Raw genomic sequence first — 19101 nt, 5'->3', positions numbered from 1 at the left:
TTGTAAACATGTTACCTCTTTTGAAGGGGAAAACCCTAAACCACTCAAAATTGCCATTTATATGATACCAGTCTTAAGAGATTTGAATGGTTTCATATCCAACTTTATAAAAATAACCACATAAACATGGCTGTATTTTCCCGTCTGCTTGTTTTACTTGTTGAGCATCAGGGTTGTCTTTGCCAAGATCCCACCAGCCAATTGAGATTTAGGCAAACCGTTTATGTTATGTAACATTAACAAAAATAACAAATTGCAATCAAATGTCTCCATTTTGATGTCTCTGTTTTCAACTGTCTGTCGTGTGATACATTTGTGCTTCAACATGCATCTGGATTGACGTGTGCCATTTGTTGTGGTGAATTTGCTCTAATTTGGTTTGAAATATAGAACCACCAATGTAAGGATGGCTTATACATTTGAGTTCTGTTGGACATAGAGCACTAACAGCTCTTCTACTGTCTCTCTCTTTCCCTAACATCCTTACCTACCATGTCCCGCTACTCAATCTGCTTTCTTTTCTCCTTCCATCAATTATCAACTCTTCTCGTTTCTTTACCCCACATCTACCTCTTCCTTCTCTTCCTCTGCCCTCCCTGTCTCTTCTTGTCCCCAATCTCTTCCCCCTATCCTCTTCTCTCCTTCACTCCTCCCTCTCTCGTGCTGCAGCCCAAGCTTCTGAGGCCCATTCTTCTGGCGGGGGAGGAGCTGGTGATGGACGGCATGCGGGTGCACCTGATCTCAGACGGCCGGGAGGAGGCCACGGGGGCCTTGGGAGGTCCACCCCTCCTCCCTGCCGAGGGGGCCATCTTCCTCACCACCTACCGCCTCATCTTCAAGGGCACGCCTAACGACCCGCTGGGTAAGAGGGTGTTGATACACAAACATGCACACACATGTTGGCAGTAATACACACATGCACACACACTTTCTCTCTAACCCTGAGTGTTGTTGCTGTGCAGTGGGTGAGCAGGTGGTGACTCGGTCGTTCCCCATCGCCTCCCTGACTAAGGAGAAGAGGATCTCTGTCAGTCTGTCCATGGACCAGTTCATACAGGAGGGTCTACAGCTACGCTCCTGCACTTTCCAGGTACACCTCTACCCTCCATCCTTCCACTCTCATATCCATCACCCTACTGCCTAAGCACCAAGCCCCTAGGCCTTCATAGCTTCTCTTCCCTCAACCCTGCTACCCCCACCCCCCCACTCTCATTCTGCTTTGTAACTCTCTCCATTTAAAATTTGACAGAACACTCATTCATTTGTGTTTTTCTGACACTTCTCCTAATATCGCCCTCCTCCTACTGTAGCTGCTGAAGATAGCGTTTGATGAGGAGGTGGCATCGGACCTGGCCGAGGTGTTCCGGAAGCACATGCACAAGCTCCGCTACCCACAGCACGTCCAGGGAACCTTCGCCTTCACCGTGGGCCAGAGTGGCAAGACGTTGGTCGAACACAAGACCAAGGACAAGAACCAGTCAATAAAGTAAGACGAGACAGATATAACGCACACGCACGTCAACCACAAGAACCAAAACAACACTAAAAGGAAACAGGAAGAGCATACACATGCCAAACACATTTCAACTCACATCAGCGTTGTATAAAACGTCAGTACCGTTCCAGTTTTATCGTCAGTCAGCAGATTATTAGTAATGAGAGAGTGTAAATCTGTAAGAAGTTTCACTCCTCTCACATCCTCCAGGTCAAGTACAGAACATCCAATTAAAAAGCGCTTACTCATAAAGGATGTGGGTCACAGATGACACCCCAGCACTGTAATGTGAGCTGAATATACGGCCTGCCCCAAGCAGCAGCCTCTGGAGATATAGTAGTCCACATTATTGCCCTACATTTCATAACCGTCCTGACAGTTTAGAATATATCCAAACCTTGGGCGTTTTTATCTGACGGTCTCTGATTTAAAGTCAGTGTCTGGTGTGATGTATTCATTAAACAGGTTTCATAGACCTTCTGCTTGCGAGTGTAAATGCTTCAGTGAGTGTGAACCCTTGTTCTTGTGTAACCACAAATGGTCCATATAGCATGCAGACTGTTTAGTTCTGCTGGCTGCACACTGACTTATTCCAGGCAGGGTCAGTACAGAGGAATGCAGCTTCACATCCTACACTCTATTCTGTCCACTGTCACTGCCAGTAGACCCCCAGAGTTCCCTTTTACTTTATCATCCCCCACTCTTTCTCTCTCTCCCTGTCACTCATTTTTCCCGTTCTCTCATCTGGGGTATGAAAAGAGCACAAGCTCTCAGAGAGATGGCTTCTATCTGTTGAGTAATGCAGCAGTGGAAACAGTGATGGCACCTCCATGTTTGTCCCTGGTGTTTCCATCTCCTCCCCGAGTCGTCACACCACTAAAAGACTCCATTCATTCACTGATATTAACCTCACGACAATGCGGGCCCAACCCCCCTACAGCAGTGAGCAGGGACAACTAGCAGTCTTTTAATGCATTCATTAGCTTTAATTATGCATACAGACTACCGCCGAGTCTGCATTAGGGATGTGCCTTGGATTTAATGAACTGGTTAATTAAACTTCTAAGTACCCAGTCAGTGCATTTGTACCTTTACATTTCTAACCAGGGTTGTATTCATTTGACATGAAATGGAAGCAAACAGGCCAAAACAGGGAGGTGCGATCTAAACTTGTTCAATAAGAAACGCTTGTTTTCATTTTCTGTTGCAAAGTGTTTTGCTATGGTGTGCCCAAATGAATGTGACCCAGGAAGTAGAAGTCATAAAGTTTAGCTTTAACTGAAGTTAACTATCTTTTGAACCCTTTTACATCTCTCTCTTCCCTCTCTACTCCTCCTCTTACCTTTTCTCCCTCCACCCTTCCAAAGGACACTTTCCAAAAACCTGGTGAAGAGCGCCAAGAGGACGATCGGTCGACAGCATGTGACCCGGAAGAAGTACTCACCTCCCACCTGGGAGAACAGGAGCAGCCTGCAGTCAGAGCTGGACGAGGATGAGCTCTCCGGTAGGACATGGTGTTGACAACTCAAGTAGCAACGTCAAGGTTTAGGGTGGCATTTTGACTTAAGATCCACGCATTCCACGCAACTGGTGCAAGATCCACACATTGACATAAATACATGTTTTATGTGAAAGTCTTGAGTTGCTGTTTAACTTTCAGAAATTAAAATGTTGAATGGTCTCTACAGTGTTTGACCTGATGTAGTAGACCAGTGTAGACTGTCTCTGACTGTCTGTGTGTCTGCTACAGTCTCAGAGGAGTTGGACCAGGGCTCCCTCACCCTGTCTTCCACCATCCGCTCCTCGGACAGACAGACCATGAGCAACGTGGTGGAGCGCGCCTGTTGCCGTGACTACCAGCGGCTAGGACTGGGCACGCTCAGTAACAGCCTGACGCGCTCCAAGAACGAGCCCTTCCGCATCTCCACCGTCAACCGCATGTACACCGTCTGCAGGAGGTAAGTTCACGGTCCAACCGCAAATAGAACAGGTTTTTACGGTTCACCGCCAAATCTCATGTGGGACTCACAAAAAACACGCCCCTTCGATACTCTTCGCTTTTAGGGAATCTCAATTGCATGTGGCAGGTTTATGGTCAAACTGTATATGGACCATGTTTCAAGTAACTTCCTGAGTTTAGTCTAAGTTTTGGATTCTGGTTGAATGTACACGTTTGATCTTGACATTTATATTAATCAACATTCAGTCGTTTTACTTTGATGGAACTTGATATGCAGTGGGCCAATGAACAAATATATTTAAACACATGACATTATCTTGTGGTCATGACATTCTGCAGTGACATGAACAGAATGTCATCTCGACCCTAACTCCCTCTGCTCGCTCTCGCTCTCTCTCTGTCTGTGTGTGTTACCAGTTACCCCGGCCTGTTGATCGTGCCCCAGAGCATCCCAGACTCCACCATCCAGCGCATCTCCCGCTGTTACAGACAGAACCGTTTCCCTGTGGTGTGCTGGAGGAACTCTCGTACCAAGGCTGTGCTGCTGCGCTCTGCAGGCCTCCATGCTAAGGGAGTGGTGGGCTTCTTCAAGTCCCCCAATGCCCCCAGCGCCGGTACGACACGCACTAAAAATTAGTTAGATGGTGTCTTTAAGGGAATGACTGGGGATGTTGGGCTTTGTTTAGGAATAATAAAACACGCCAAACCACTCCAAAGCCAGCTACAGTTGAAGTCGGAAGTTTACATACATTTAGGTTGGAGTCATTAAAACTCGTTTTTCAACCACTCCACACATTTTTTGTTAACAAACTATAGTTTTGGCAAGTCGGTAAGGACATCTACTTTATACATGACAAGTTTTTTTTTCCAAAGATTGTTTACAGATAGATTATTTCACTTATAATTCACTGTATCACAATTCCAGTGGGTCAGAAGTTTACATGCACTAAGTTGACTGTGCCTTTAAACAGCTTGGAAAATTCCAGAAAATTATGTCATGGCTTTAGAAGCTTCTGATAGGCTAATTGACATCATTTGAGTCAATTGGAGGTGTACCTGTGGATGTATTTCAAGGCCTAACTTCAAACTCAGTGCCTCTTTGCTTGACATCATGGGAAAATCAAAAGAAATCAGCCAAGACATCAGAAAAACAATTGTAGACCTCCACAAGTCTGGTTCATCCTTGGGAGCAATTTCCAAATGCTTGAAGGTACCACATTCATCTGTACAAACAATAGTACGCAAGTATAAACACCATGGGACCACGCAGCCGTTATACCGCTCAGGAAGGAGACGTGTTCTGTCTCCTAGAGATGAACGTACTTTGGTGCGAAAAGTGCAAATCAATCCCAGAACAACAGCAATGGACCTTGTGAAGATGCTGGAGGAAATGGGTATATATCCACAGTAATACGCTATATCGACATAACCTGAAAGGCCGCTCAGCAAGGAAGAAGCCACTGCTCCAAAACCACCATAAAAAAAGCCAGACTACGGTTTGCAACTCCACATGGGGACAAAGATCGTACTTTTTGGCGAAATGTCTTTGGTCTGATGAAACAAAAATAGAACTGTTTGGCCATAATGATCATCGTTATGTTTTGAGGAAAAAGGGGGAGGCTTGCAAACCGAAGAACACCATCCCAACCGTGAAGCACGGGGTTGGCATTTGTGGGGGTGCTTTGCTGCAGGATGAACTGGTGCACTTCACAAAATAGATGGCATCATGAGGAAGGACAATTATGTGGATATATTGAAGCAACATATCAAGACATCAGTCAGGAAGTTACAGCTTGGTCGCAAATGGGTCTTCCAAATGGACAATGACCCCAAGCATACTTCCAAAGTTGTGGCAAAATAGCTTAAGGACAACAAAGTCAAGGTATTGGAGTGGCAATCACAAAGCCCTGACCTAAATCCCATAGAAAATGTGTGGGCAGAACTGAAAAAGTTTGTGCGAGCAAGGAGGCTTACAAACCTTACAAGCTGAAATAAATAATTCTCTCTACTATTATTCTGACATTTCACATTCTTAAAATAAAGTGGTGATCCTAACTTACCTAAGACGGGGCATTTTTACAAGGATTAAATGTTAGGAATTGTGAAACTGAGTTTAAATGTATTTGGCTAAGGTGTATGTAAACTTCTGACTTCAACTGTATATCAGTAGCAATTGAATGTGGAAGTATAAGTCTCAACTCATCAGAAACAATGAGCAAACACTTTAGATTCATTGAAATGCACAGCATGTCCCTTATAGCTTGAGCAGCATTTTTTAGTCTTCAGCATTTTATACCCAGCATGCAAAGCTGCATAAACCAGTGGTGATTGACAGTTGTGACCCTTCCCCAGGCCCCTCCCAGGCCGACTCGACCAGCCTGGAGCAGGAGAAGTACATGCAGGCGATCATCAGCTCCATGCCCTCCTACTGTGAGCCCAGTGGCAGGAACACACTTGGCGGCTTCACCTCCACTCACATGAGCACCTCAGGTAGGACACACACATACACATCAGGGTTTCCGTTAGCCAGTAATACCTGGCTTTTGTCCCAAACAAATGTACGAGAAGATGATAAATTGGCACCGGCCAATTGTCCCACAAAAAATAACAATCCTATTTCAAAATAATGCTTTTTAGCCTATTCGTTGCTGGAAACTCCAGTCGATGGAAATACATTTGACCGGATCATGCTTATCGGTCTATAGGTTCATTTGCATAATTTGTTTATTTCCTTTAGTCGTTATGATTCTTATTTATCACACGCACATACAGATACAGAAGATATCTGTAAAACAGTGCCAGAGCTTTTATAAGCCCAATCATCGCACAACAATTTTAAATGCAATTGCGTGTTAACTGTTTTGATAGCCAGCATTAAAGAGCTACTATTTTTATTTCAATCAACTGTCTTTCATTGTCCAGTAGCCAAAAACACAATCCTAGTCATATTAGCAATCCATGCTAGTTGTTGCATCTTTAGATCTCTGATGTGCTGCAACAGTGTTTTTACGCTAATTGCATTATGGAACTAATATTAGCGTGTAGCCTATAACTGCCGTGTGCGCATTGCTGCGCTTATAATGTGAATAAATAATTGTTTATCAACATTTTAAGCTAAACCTTCTGATCTGTGCATGAGCCTCGATGCTTTTAATTTTGATGTACTGGTTGGATGCATTTGGGATCTATTGTCCCAGTCTGTTTGGAATAGGCCATTTCTTTCTCGCACAGAATGACAAGCTGACAAATAGAATAGGTCAAATGTTCTGCAATGGTGGACAGTAGATTGACACAGGCTAGTGATTTTCTTGTTCCTTACTCGTCTTGTTAGCTGAGGAAAAGTGAATGTGGACCGTTGTTCTAACATCTTCAAAGTGCGCTTCGGAATTCGGAAGGACGCGAGCCGTTGCATCCTCGAGTTGCATGTTCTGTTAAGTGCCTTATCATAATCAAGATCTGATTTCAGTCATTCTGAGCACTGTGGGTAGATGCGCTAGTCAGGTCACACACCCAATGCATATAGGTCTGGTACATTTCTCAAATGTTTGGTGAATTATGCTGTCGATCAAATGTCCAGTGCCACATTTTCCTAAAGGAAACCCTGAAACACACACACTCTCTCTTAAGCCAGAGTTTGTGACCCTTTGCCTGTGTCTATATCCAGACTCGTCAGATAAGCTGAGGCAGCCTAAGATCGGAGCTCTGATGAAACAGGTGATGGGAGGCAAGGAGGACGTACCTGGAACCTTCAGCCGCGGAGGTGAGATTGTGGTTTTACTGTGTTTGTATATGGTTGTGTTACTTGCGTCAATTAGTTCATTGAAACTTCCTTTGCAAGGAATGTCTTATTTCTAGGTTTGGTTTGGGATTGTATTGTGACTTGCCCTACAATTACATGCCAAGGAACATTCACTGGAACAAATTGACATGCGAGTGTGTTTTAACCCAAAGAGGAATGGTGGTTATGTTACCTGAATAATAACGCATCTCCATAGCTTATCCATATTTGGGCCTGTGTGTATGTATAGCTGTGTGAAACCATCTCTCCCTATGGTGTTGGTTAACGGGCATCATCTCTGTGTCATTTGACCTCAGCTCTGGGTCAAAGGGCGAGGGTCATCTCCCTCTCTCAGCCCAGAGTTTCAGGCAAGGCCAGAAACCCCCCTGGAGGTAGAGTATGCACCGACCCCTAGCTCCCCAATCTAACCAATCAGGACTCTTAACAGTGAAGTCAGTCAGTCTGTCTGCGTTGGCTGGCACCCCTGCCCGTTGGTCCCTCTTTCCCTGTGATGTCCTAGTGTGTGTCTCGCTCTCTCAGGACTAACCTTTTGTTGTCCAATCTCTTTGTTGGCGAGAGTCTCTTCTTCTTTCTAGGCATCTGTTTGCATGCTTTTCTAGTGGGCCGTCGACTCCACACACCCTGCTGCAGATTGTACTGTTTGTCCATGTTTCTGTTCTGTGTTTGATTACTACTGTGTGCTGTGAGTGGTCTGATGACTCATGTTTTTCCAGCGTTGTTAGGTTTGGAGCATAATTTTCACATATAGCCTATTTAGCAAAATACTGTGTGTGTGATAACCCCCTCTATAACCTCTACCTGTATGTGTGTGATAACCCCCTTTTAAACCTCTACCTGTTTGTGTGTGTGTGTGATGACCCCCTCTAAAACCTCTACCTGTATGTGTGTGTGTGATGACCCCCTCTAAAACCTACCTCTGTGTGTATGATTACCCCCTCTAAAACCTCTACCTGTGTGTGTGTGATGATCCCCTCTAAAACCTCCCTGTATGTGTGTGATAACCCCCTCTAAAATCTCTACCTGTATGTGTGTGTGTGATGACCCCCTCTAAAACCTCTACCTGTGTGTTTGTGTGTGATGACCCCCTCTAAAACCTGTGTGTGATGACCCCCTCTAAAACCTCTACCTGTGTGTGTGATGACCCCCTCTAAAACCTGTGTGTGATAACCCCCTCTAAAACCTCTCCCTGTATGTTTGTGATAACCCCCTCTAAAACCTCTACCTGTATGTGTGTGCTCCAGGGAAGTGGGGCAGTATCCGGGGCAGTGGGCGTCTGAGTGCCTACAACCCAGAAGTGGGGAACAGGCTGTCCAGTAAGGAGTCTCCCCAGCCCAACGGGGGCCCCAGCGAGGCCCTGTTCCTCAAACAGCAGAGGGCCTACCTCTACATCATCGGAGATAAGACACAGCTCAAGGTAACTGCCAATACACAATACTACACTGGACTGTCTACTGATTTGAATATTGATAAAGACTCAATATCTCACAAGTCTTTGGAGGTGTTGGTATCATTGAACCTTGATCTCTGTTTGTCCCATATCATCAGGGTGGTAAGCAGGACTCGTTCCAGCAGTGGGAGGTGGTGCCCATCGAGGTGTGTGACGTGCGTCAGGTGAAGAACAGCTTTAAGAAGCTGATCAAGGCCTGTGTTCCCAGCTCAGCCACCTCTGAACCCAGCATGACCTTCCACCGCTGCCTGGAGGAGTCCGAATGGATGTGCCTGGTAATGCTCTCATTCATTGAGTGTATGTATTGTGTAAGAGACTGACCTATGGATGCATTTTGTTTTTGTATGTTTATCCTGACTGCATACGTTCATGTGTGTATGATTTAAGTGGTTTTGTCATGACGTTTGTGTGTCCAGCTCCACAGAGTTCTGCAGGTGTCTGTCCTGGTGGTAGAGTTGTTGGACACCGGCTCGTCAGTCATGGTCAGTCTGGAGGACGGCTGGGACGTCACTACTCAGGTATAACACACGTACTCCCTAAACGTACTGGCAATGCTTACACACACCTCTCACAGCTAATGTAGGTCTCAACCCTGTCTCTGCCTGTGCTAACGGTCTGTCTCCTCACTCCGCTGTTTAGGTAACCTATAAATTACAGTCATCCTGTCTGTGACTATCGCACCGATTCTGTCTCTAGGTGGTGTCTCTGGTCCAGCTTCTGTCAGACCCGTACTACCGGACCTTTGATGGCTTCCGCCTGCTGGTGGAGAAGGAGTGGCTGTCGTTTGGCCACAGGTTCAGTCATCGCGGCGCCCAGACCCTGGCCAGCCAGAGCAGCGGCTTCACACCTGTGTTCCTGCAGTTTCTCGACTGCGTGCACCAGGTATGTAAGTGTGGGGGTGGGTTTTATGAGTGCAGGTGTGACAGTAAAGTGTGTTTGTCTAACCGTGTCACTGAGTGTTTACATGTCAGCTACTTTACCCATATCACCTGGATTCTGCTATTTATCTGTATAGGTGTGTGTCCGAGTAAACATGTGCGTGCGTTTACCAGAGTGTGACACTGCATTTTTTCCCCTGGCCAGTGACATGGACTCGCGTGTTTGATGCGTTTCTGGCAGAGGGTTTCAGTCGTCCTGTCTGTATTTATGATCCCAGCTTCACACTGGCTTGCTCTATTGAACCCCCTGTTACTGTCAGTAGTGTTATTATTACACATACAGGGATGAACAATGTGTACAAAACATTAGGAACACCTTCCTAATATTGAGTTGCACCTCCCTTTTGCCCTCAGAACAGCCTCAGTTTAACAGGTGACACCAATAAGGGATCGTAGCTTTCACCTGGATTCACCTGGTCAGTCATGGACAGAGCAGGTGTTCTTAATATTTTGTACACTCAGTGTATCTGGGTCGTTCCCATAATGAGTGCTTTTTGCGTCCCTTTGATGTTTTATGTAGAAATTGTACACAAATATTGAATTTTAAAATTATATTAAATGAAATGCCCTTGAATATAGACCGAATGGGAAAAATGAATACATTTTGTGTCCTCTGACTCGTAGGAAGATTTTTAACCCACTCAATCCCAACAACATCATTGTAAAAACACTAGTTATTTTGTTGCTTTGATAGTCATTTCTGAAGATGATTATTTCATGTGATTCATTTTAAGGTCAACCCTGTCACATGAACTCTCATTTTAATATGGGGAAACTATTAATTTTATCCTTTTTTTTCATTCAAAAGAACCATCTAATAATCAAATCATAGAGTGAAGCCGCTGGTGGGCTGGTTCTACTCTTTTTGGCCGTTTGGTGGTAACTGAGTGGGTCGAGCATAACACGTCAACCCTGTTACCCATAGACAGACGGGCTAGAAATGTTTAAACAACTTATTGGTGAAGCTTGCATTGTTGCCCCTCCCTGTTTCACACAACAATCTTCCATTTCCCCTGTCACAAGGGGATTTATGGATAATTCAAGATTTACTACAGTCATTTTAGTTAACCTCTTGAGATGGGGATTTTTATTTTATTTTTTAAGTTGAACATGTGCTCTTTTTAACAATGTTAAAATTAGGTGAAATAAAATGTAATTTTCTTCAGTTTTTCATGCTACTCAAAAGGCACCTAATTGGCGGAATGACCAGTATCTCACTAGAATCCTTTCTCTCTCTGCCTAGACTGTCTTTAAATAGTCTTCTTCATGTAAACTATGTTACAAAGCTCAGCCAAGAGCTATTAACCTGGATCAAATATTTCCTCAATGTAATCAGATGAGTACGCTATGTCCGACCATCCTGTTATATGGATGTGCTAGAACAGATTATTTAAAAGTTTTAACATGTCTTCCTCCTTTCACCTTCATCCAAACATTTGTTTGAGAGAGTGCAGAGTCTGCTGACTCTGTGGCTCTTTCTCATTTGGGTGAAAGTCTGTCCTAAGTGGTCCAGGAGCGTGTCAATTTTGAAGGTTAGGCAAATGGAAGAGTTTCCTCCCCTCCTCGAAAGCCACCTTTCATCGAGGATAGTCATACAGTTAATTCGGAAGGTATTCAGACCCCTTCACTTTTTCCACATTTTGTTTTACGTTAGACTAAAACGTAACTCAAAAATTATTACATTTCTTAAAAAACATACTCATCAATCTACACACACTACCTTAAAATTACAAAGTGAAAACAGTTTTTTAGAAATTTTAGCAAATTAATGAAAAAATATAAACAGACCTTATTTACATACGTATTCAGATCCTGGGCCTACCGGGTGGCGCAGCGATCTAAGGCACTGCATTGCAGTGCTGGATGCGTTACTACAGATCCAGGTCCATTCCCGGTCTGTGCCACAACAGATCCGGGTTCATTCCCGGTCTGTGCCACAACTGGCTGTTGCCGGGAGTTCAATAGGATGGCACACAATTGGCCCAGCGTCGTTAGGGTAGGGTTTGGCTGGGAGGGCTTTACTTGGCTCATCGCGCCCTAGGGACTCCTTGAGGCGGGCCGGGTGCCTGCAGACTGACTCCGGTCGCCAGTTGAACGGTGTTTCCTCTGACACATTGGTGCGGCTGGCTTCCGGGTTAAACTGGCGGGTGTTAAGGAGTTAGCCGTGTTTGAGGACGCATGACTCCACCTTCGCCTCTCCTGAGCCTATTGGGGAGTTGCAATGATGAGACTGGATCAACTTTTGGGAGAAAAAAGGGGGTAAAAAATATTTCTTGATTGGAGTCCACCTGTGGTAAATTCAATTGATTGGACATGATTTGGATAGGCACACACTTGTCTATATAAGGTCCCACAGTTAAAAGTGCATGTCAGAGCAAAAACCAAGCCATGAGTTCGAAAGAATTGTCCGTGGAATTCTGAGACAGGATTGTGTCGAGGCACAGATCTGGGGTACCAAAAAATGTCTGCAGCATTGAAGGTCCCCAAGAATGTCCTCCGTCATTCTTAAATGGAAGAAGTTTGGAACCATCAAGACTCTTACTAGAGCTGGCCGCCTGGCCAAACTGAGCAATCGGGGGAGAAGGGCCTTGGTCAGGGAGGTGACAGAATTCCTCAGATGGGAGAATCTTCCAGAAAGACAACCATCTCTGCAGCACTCCACCAAGCAGGCCTTTATGGTAGAGTGGCCAGATGGAAGCCACTCCTCAGTAAAAGGCACATGACAACCATCTTGGAGTTTGCCAAAAGACACCTAAGGACTCTCAGACCATGAGAAACAAGATTGAACTCTTTGGAGGAAACCTGGCACCATCCCTACGGTGAAGCATGGTGGTGGCAGATGTTTTTTAGTGGCAGGGACTGGGAGACTTGTCAGGATTGAGGGAAAGATGAACAGAGCAAAGTACAGAGATCCTTGATGAAAACCTGCTCCAGAGCGCTCAGGACCTCAGACTGGGGCAAAGGTTCACCTTCCAACAGGACACCACCCAAAGCTCACAGCCAAGACACACAGGAGTGGTTTCGGGGACACGTTTATGAATGTCCTTGAGTCGCCCAGACTTGAACCCAATCGAACATCTCTGGAGAGACCTGAAAATAGCTGTGCAGCGACGCTCCCCATCCAACCTGACAGAGCTTGAGAGGATCAGCAGTGAAAAATGGGAGAAACTTCCCAAATACAGGTGTGCCAAGCTTGTAGCGTCATACCCAAGAAGACACTAGGCTGTAATCGCTGCCAAAGCTGCTTCAACGAAGTACTAAGTAAAGCGTCTGAATACTTTTGTAATGTGGTTTTTCAGTTTAAATGTTTTAATACATTTGCAAAAATGTCTAAACAGTTTTTACTTTCATTATGGGGTATTGTGGGTAGATTGAGAAAAAACGATTTAATACATTTTAGAATAAGGCTGTAACGTAACAACATCTGAAAAAAGAATACTTTCCAAATGTACTGTGTGTATCCTATCGGAGGTCTTCGCAGAAGAGTTCTGAAATCTGCCACCCCATTTGAATCAGCTTTTGTTTTTTCGTAGGAGAAAAGCATATACACGTTTAAAAACAATATGCTACTTATATCTATAAAATGTCTTGTACAACTAGCTACTGTTTTATCATGTAATTTATCACATTCGCCCGATGACGCGTGAGTGGAGAGGAGAGTAGTCTAAGCTCGTTTTCCTTGTCCTCGCCGCCTCTCCTCGATTACATTTGAACTTTTTCTAAAGGAGGTGAAAGAGGACACAGGAGTTGAGTAAATCCAATTGAGAAAAGGCCAGTGAATGTTTGACGATCAGGAAGTTGAGCAGTAAACAGAGGAAGGGCAAACTGACGTGTTACCTTAAATCCTGTCCCCCCCTACAGATCCACCTTCAGTTCCCCATGGAGTTTGAGTTCAGTCAGTACTACCTGAAGTTCCTGGCCTACCACTACGTGTCCAACCGCTTCAGAACCTTCCTGCTCGACTCGGACTACGAACGCATCGAGCTCGGTGAGCCTTTTCTCCGTTCTACAGATAAGGGCTCGAGTTTTCCACTTATCAGATGGCCTATCTCCAGATTCAGGTTACATGGTTAGGAGAAACTCCAGACCCCATAGATACTATCAGAATTCTTAGAAGTAGGTTAATTCTGTACACTTTTGGGTGTTTAAGTGTAACTTGTATGCCAGTTGAGTGTGTTGATGAACCTTCCGTCTGTATTAAGGGGTTCTGTATGAGGAGAAGGGGGAGAGGAAGAACCCGCAGGTGTTTAAGTCAGTGTGGGATTACATCGACCGGCTCAACAAGAAAACACCTATCTTCTTCAACTACATGTTCTCACCAGAGGATGAGGAGGTGAGTGAGCCTGGAACTCTACTGGGTTACGTTAGACTGCCCCCTGGTGGGGAAGTTTACTGAAAATTCAAGTGGATTTTATAAATTTTCTAATCAAGTGGAGGTTTAGTTTTACGGTCTTAGACTTAAGATGTACTAGACGATCTTGTAGTTACAATTATTACTTTTATTTACATGCACGTTTTGTGGTAACAAAAATAAATCCATGTGGTCATTTACTAGCTAAATCCGTGTGTTTACTATTTTCTTTTCCCCAGGTGCTGCGGCCGTACAGCTTCATCTCCAACCTGAAGGTGTGGGACTTCTACATAGAGGAGACGCTTTCTGAGGGCCCGTCTTACGACTGGGAGCTGGTGCAGAGGGGCCGGCAGGAGAGGCTGGCTGAGGAGGTACCTGACAAACCAGACACAACCACCCCCAAGTCCCAGCGACGCATCGTCTGGCCCTGCTACGACAGCCGCAGCAGAGTGGTACCCGACGCCATCACCAAACTGCTGCAGGTTAGTGGCGATTACTTACCATCAGTATACTGCAGTAGTCCCTGTATAAATTCTTATACATGAATCTGACTGTCCTAGGACCTGCAGAGTCTGGAGGCAGAGTTGGGGCTGCCACCAGAGAAATGGAAGGACACCTGGGACAAGATCAAGGCCAACCAACGGACCGAGGCCAAGCTGGAGAACAGGGTGAGAAACGCTGGACAACCAGAAGCTAACCTAGGGTTTCACTGGCTATTAGGATGCCATCCTTCTGACTGACAAACTTATACTTACTTAGACTTTTTGAAGATTATTTGAAAATAACTTCTTGTAGATTTATAGTAATGTGTTCTACTGTCCTTGTGGCAACTCTGTTTTATTGAATATATTAGCCCTCATCTAATATCCTCTGTGTTTTCTTGCTCTTCCTCCATTCTCTCGCTCTTTTTAGCCGTCGTTCAACAGCTCCTTGCTGATGTCGTCCAACCTGAGTCACCAGCGGCGGTCTCAGGGGGTGTACCTTCCGGAGAGTGGAGTGGGCTCCTCTATTAACCTGGCCATGGACCGTGAGACCAGCACCACCTCCACCCCTGTGGCCGGGCGCCCCAGCACCAGCACCCTATACAGCCAGTTCCAGAGCACAGAGAGTGAGAACAGGTCTGTACCCCCACCCTTATCGCTGCCCCAGCAACACATTACCCCTCAGTGTGTTACGAAAGTGGCTGACTGGGTTTCTTCTATCTTTGACTCCCAGGAGTTTTGAGGGCATCCTGTTTAAGAAAGGCGCGTTGCTGAAGCCATGGAAACCCCGCTGGTTTGTGCTGGACAAGACCAAACATCAGGTAAGAGGAGGGAGATGGACTGATGATACTGATGGTGATTGTTACTGTGGTGGTGATGACGGTGACAATGATTTCTCTCTGTCTAGCTGAGATACTATGAGACCAGGCAGGACAAGGAGTTTAAGGGGGTGATTGAGCTGGCGGAGGTGGAGTCTGTCATTCCAGGCACGCCCTCCATGGGAGCGCCCAAAAACATAGAGGAGAAAGCCTTCTTCGATGTGAGTTACCAGAGCCCTCAGGGTGATGGGTTTATGTGTATTGTGACATGTTATGATCAGCGAATGTGTTTGCTAAATGACTCAAATGTTCAAAAAAATCTACACGGTCAAACAGTCTTAACCGCTCTCGTTCTCTTTCTACGGCAGCTCAAGACGACCAAAAGAGTGTATAACTTCTGTGCGCAGGACAGCCCCAACGCACAGCTGTGGATGGACAGTATTCAGAGCTGCCTCTCTGATGCCTAGAGATGTACGGCTCCACCATAACAGGAACTATCCAACCAGGAACCAATGAGCAATGCTGAGGCACCCGATGGACATCTCTGCTGGCCAATCACAGGAGTTCCTCTCCAGGAGGCGGGATTGAGACAGAGTCCTTTCCACAGTTGAACTGATGTCACGTTTCAGTGTTTTTGTTATAAAAATGAAAGAAAGAAGTCCCTGAATGACCACTCGCTTTTGTCTCACCGTGTTGCTGGCTGCAGCCTGTCACCTTGGTAGTACAACCACTCTTTGCGCTGGATGTCTATGCAAAATGGAGCTAAAAGAAACAAAGCATGATGTAGTTTGTTGTGTGAGCTTGAAGATGGACAGTTTCTCAGTAATCTAACTGGGGCCTCTAGCATGTTCCAGCATGCAGATGTAGCCAGACCCTCCCATCTCCGAGACTACAACTCCCATTCCTCCACACATCTCAACACTCCAGGGAGGAGGTAATGATGAACTACATTATCCAGCCTTGTCTCCAGCCCAGCCATGCCTGTTGTCCATGAAAACAGGAAGTGAATTGGAGTGTTTCCTTTAGAATTCCTTTAGAACAGAATCGGCCCCAACTGATGCTAGCTAACGTTGAAGCCTCCCGTTTCTCTGTCACTGCCTGAGTCTTACCCGTGAGGAGTTGGACTCTCACAGATCCCGTCTAAGATGTCTCTTATTCCCCAGACACACCACCAAGGGAGCCCTCAACGGTTTATGGAGAATTTCTATTTTTTTTTTTTTACAGCTGATCTGTTACATTTTTGGGTCAGAGCGAGATCAGTCCTCCTAGTTATCACACCCAGAGCAGTTGATATGCTGTTATTAGCCCTCGTGATCAAACCAGGAGGAAATTCTAAATCCGCCGGACAGGGAGTCTGTCTGCAGAACAATATTAGTGTTTACACAAGAAGCTATGGGCTGTACTTCATCAAAAACCACTATTACAGTTGAATGTTAAGGGATGCTGAAGGAACAGGAGGGATATATTTTTGTGAAGATTAATTTATGCACAAAATGTGGATGGGGCCTGTGGTCAGAGCAGAGGGGATTAAGGGATGGATGACTAGTCTGTTTACTACATGGCACAGTGCCGAGACTGGATCTGACAGACTTCCTGGATACGACCCCCCCTCTGTTTCAATGTTAGACAAATGCTATTTCAGTTATACAAGTGCCAGTGGATTTTAACATGTGACAAGTATTAGACAGTTGGATTGGATGTGGTCTAAACAACCAATTTTGTTTTCAGGTAATATAGTTCTTAACCAGAGGGGGGCGTTAGGTGTTCAAGGCACTTAGAATAATTCAAATCCAACTATAATTATGCAGCCAATTAATAGCATTGAAAAGTCTCAACAGCATGTGTCCGAGCATAAGATATCACTCTCTGTGCACCTACTCAGCCTTTGTTTGGTGGTCTGTGAGTCAGCTTGGCTTCTGAACAACTGCATCGATGTGAACAGTAATACTTCAGCGAGTCCCAACTTTCTCGCCGCTGCTCTTCTGTCTAAACCAGTGTTTTTAGCTAGAGGCTGTTACATTCTATTCTTAAGCCTGTACATAGGAGTCAATGTCTGTTAGAGCCTTGTAGAGAGAATATGTTTAGCTGGAATTTGTGAGATTGCAATTAAGTCAATTTTTAGTTTTTTTTATGCTACAGAGCAGTATCGGTTAGCCCTGAAGTTAAAACAGACACTCTCCTCGTTTAAAACAAACATTGCCGTGTAAAATATGGTTATACTGCTGTCTTGTTGAACATAAAATTTGAATTGTAGATTTGTGTCTAACTCCTTTTGTATATACTACTCAGATTTGTATGTAACGTTTATGGTAGTAATTTATTTAACTTTGTCTCCTCGGTAAGAAAAGTTCCTCAAGCACCACTTATTTTTAAAATTAGGAATCCAATGTGCCATTTGTTTATTTCTGTGTTAACGTGACTAATGCTACTACTTTTTGGAAAATGTGTATAAGTAAACCATGTCTTTATTTTTTTACATTGTCCATCCCCAATATCAATATCACACCAGAGTGGAAATGGTGTGTTTGTATGAGCAAGAACTAGCCTCCCTAGTTAGTGGGTTTTCTGGAATGGAGTTACAGAATCTCATTTTTGCTTACAGGTGGGGTGTTTAAAATGTCACACCCAGCCACCCCAACACACACTTAAAGGCCAGCTCATCCCATTTTCTCTCCTGATTTGGGTAGATTATATCCACAACATTAATCAGATCAGTACAATATAATTTGTGATTTTTCCCCCCTCTAAATTAGAAGTTTCCCTCTGAGCCGGGTCTGTCAATCATGTAATATATTTTTTAGAATTAAAACAAAAACACTGTGGGTTTAAACTTCACTGGTTTGTCCGTCTCAAGTTCTTATTTAGTCCAAGATTGTAACAACTGTTAATGTCTCTGATTTATGAAGCTCTCAATTTTAGAGCTACATGAGTTCAAAGACACAGCACCAGCCAGGTAAAACCAACCTCATTCCCTGGTTGTTAGACACAGCACCAGTATGAAAGTGGATGTGATAGATCTATTAATCATGTATCCATGCAGGTGATGGTTGTCCAGAGGGGCCTCACCCTGGAGTGGTTAATGGTCAGGGATCACCATTCTGAACTCTATCTAGCCTTCCTGAAGCCACTGTTAGACTAGGCAGGAGAAACAGAAATCAGACTCGCCAAGTAAGAACATGCACGTTTTTGAAGAAAATGCTGTCAGGTCAAAGACAAGTTAGAATTTACTGTCAGTGACATACTAAAGATGTTCACAAAATGTAAAGTGATGGAGATGACAGTGTGTGAGGAAAGCTTATGCTTTCACAAGCCAAGACATAGCATAATCATCTGTTCTAGACTCACACTGATATATTTAGATTGAAACAAGTTGGCATCAAGACACTCACCTCCATTCTGGTCACAGTAACAAAATGAGGGAAACACCAATGCATCCTCCCCTTCCTCTCTGCCTGAAGGTGAAATGCATTTAAGTACTTTGCTATTCATGTGGTCAACCACACTAAGTCATACAACTTGCTAGGTGTTAAATGACTAAATACACTGGTTGATATACCACTTACTGAATTTTGCTCTGCCCGGAGTACCCCTTCATGTGCATTTTACCAGTAGATCTATGGTGTCATGAGTATGTACCCCTGGTTGGGAACCAGTACACTAGAGAGATCAAGTATTTAGCAGAACCCTTCGCAAGAAGACCGCTTCACCCCTATCTGGTGCAAAGGCAGTTCCTGCCCTGAAAGGGTTTAGGAAAAACGGAACATTAAACACACGGTGATTGCTTGTAAAATTACTTTAAAATGTAGATACC

The 19101-nt window shown here is 44.6% G+C and overlaps 1 protein-coding gene and 1 long non-coding RNA gene across 11 annotated transcripts in view; one reads left to right on the top strand and one right to left on the bottom strand.

The window, feature by feature from the left end:
• LOC129838290 (myotubularin-related protein 5-like) overlaps window positions 1-18125 on the top strand; it is a 74955-nt gene extending 56830 nt beyond the window's left edge. For 9 of the 10 annotated variants that reach the window (XM_055905169.1, XM_055905168.1, XM_055905167.1 and 6 more), the window contains 21 exons: window positions 670-862; window positions 963-1090; window positions 1311-1486; window positions 2863-2999; window positions 3246-3453; window positions 3873-4069; window positions 5808-5945; window positions 7120-7215; window positions 7551-7625; window positions 8496-8668; window positions 8800-8976; window positions 9118-9219; window positions 9398-9583; window positions 13501-13627; window positions 13842-13972; window positions 14230-14472; window positions 14551-14658; window positions 14903-15108; window positions 15206-15293; window positions 15380-15511; window positions 15659-18125. In XM_055905169.1, the coding sequence (XP_055761144.1) occupies window positions 670-862; window positions 963-1090; window positions 1311-1486; window positions 2863-2999; window positions 3246-3453; window positions 3873-4069; window positions 5808-5945; window positions 7120-7215; window positions 7551-7625; window positions 8496-8668; window positions 8800-8976; window positions 9118-9219; window positions 9398-9583; window positions 13501-13627; window positions 13842-13972; window positions 14230-14472; window positions 14551-14658; window positions 14903-15108; window positions 15206-15293; window positions 15380-15511; window positions 15659-15757 (3120 nt within the window). In that variant the 3' untranslated portion in view covers window positions 15758-18125. The remainder of the gene's footprint in view (window positions 1-669; window positions 863-962; window positions 1091-1310; window positions 1487-2862; window positions 3000-3245; window positions 3454-3872; window positions 4070-5807; window positions 5946-7119; window positions 7216-7550; window positions 7626-8495; window positions 8669-8799; window positions 8977-9117; window positions 9220-9397; window positions 9584-13500; window positions 13628-13841; window positions 13973-14229; window positions 14473-14550; window positions 14659-14902; window positions 15109-15205; window positions 15294-15379; window positions 15512-15658) is intronic. The other variant, XM_055905165.1, reaches the window with a different exon arrangement.
• LOC129838292 (uncharacterized) lies at window positions 8035-8502 on the bottom strand. The gene is made up of 3 exons (XR_008756843.1): window positions 8349-8502; window positions 8165-8308; window positions 8035-8124 (listed from the first exon to the last, which is right to left on the bottom strand). It is a non-coding gene; the product is annotated as an uncharacterized LOC129838292 (long non-coding RNA).
• Window positions 18126-19101: the final 976 nt, after the last annotated feature.

The sequence above is a fragment of the Salvelinus fontinalis genome, chromosome 39 (genome assembly GCF_029448725.1).
Source record: "Salvelinus fontinalis isolate EN_2023a chromosome 39, ASM2944872v1, whole genome shotgun sequence".
NCBI classification, from domain to species: Eukaryota; Metazoa; Chordata; class Actinopteri; order Salmoniformes; family Salmonidae; genus Salvelinus; species Salvelinus fontinalis.
The sequence above is the reverse complement of the archived record's forward strand: the minus strand, read 5'-3'. Positions and strand labels throughout refer to the sequence as shown.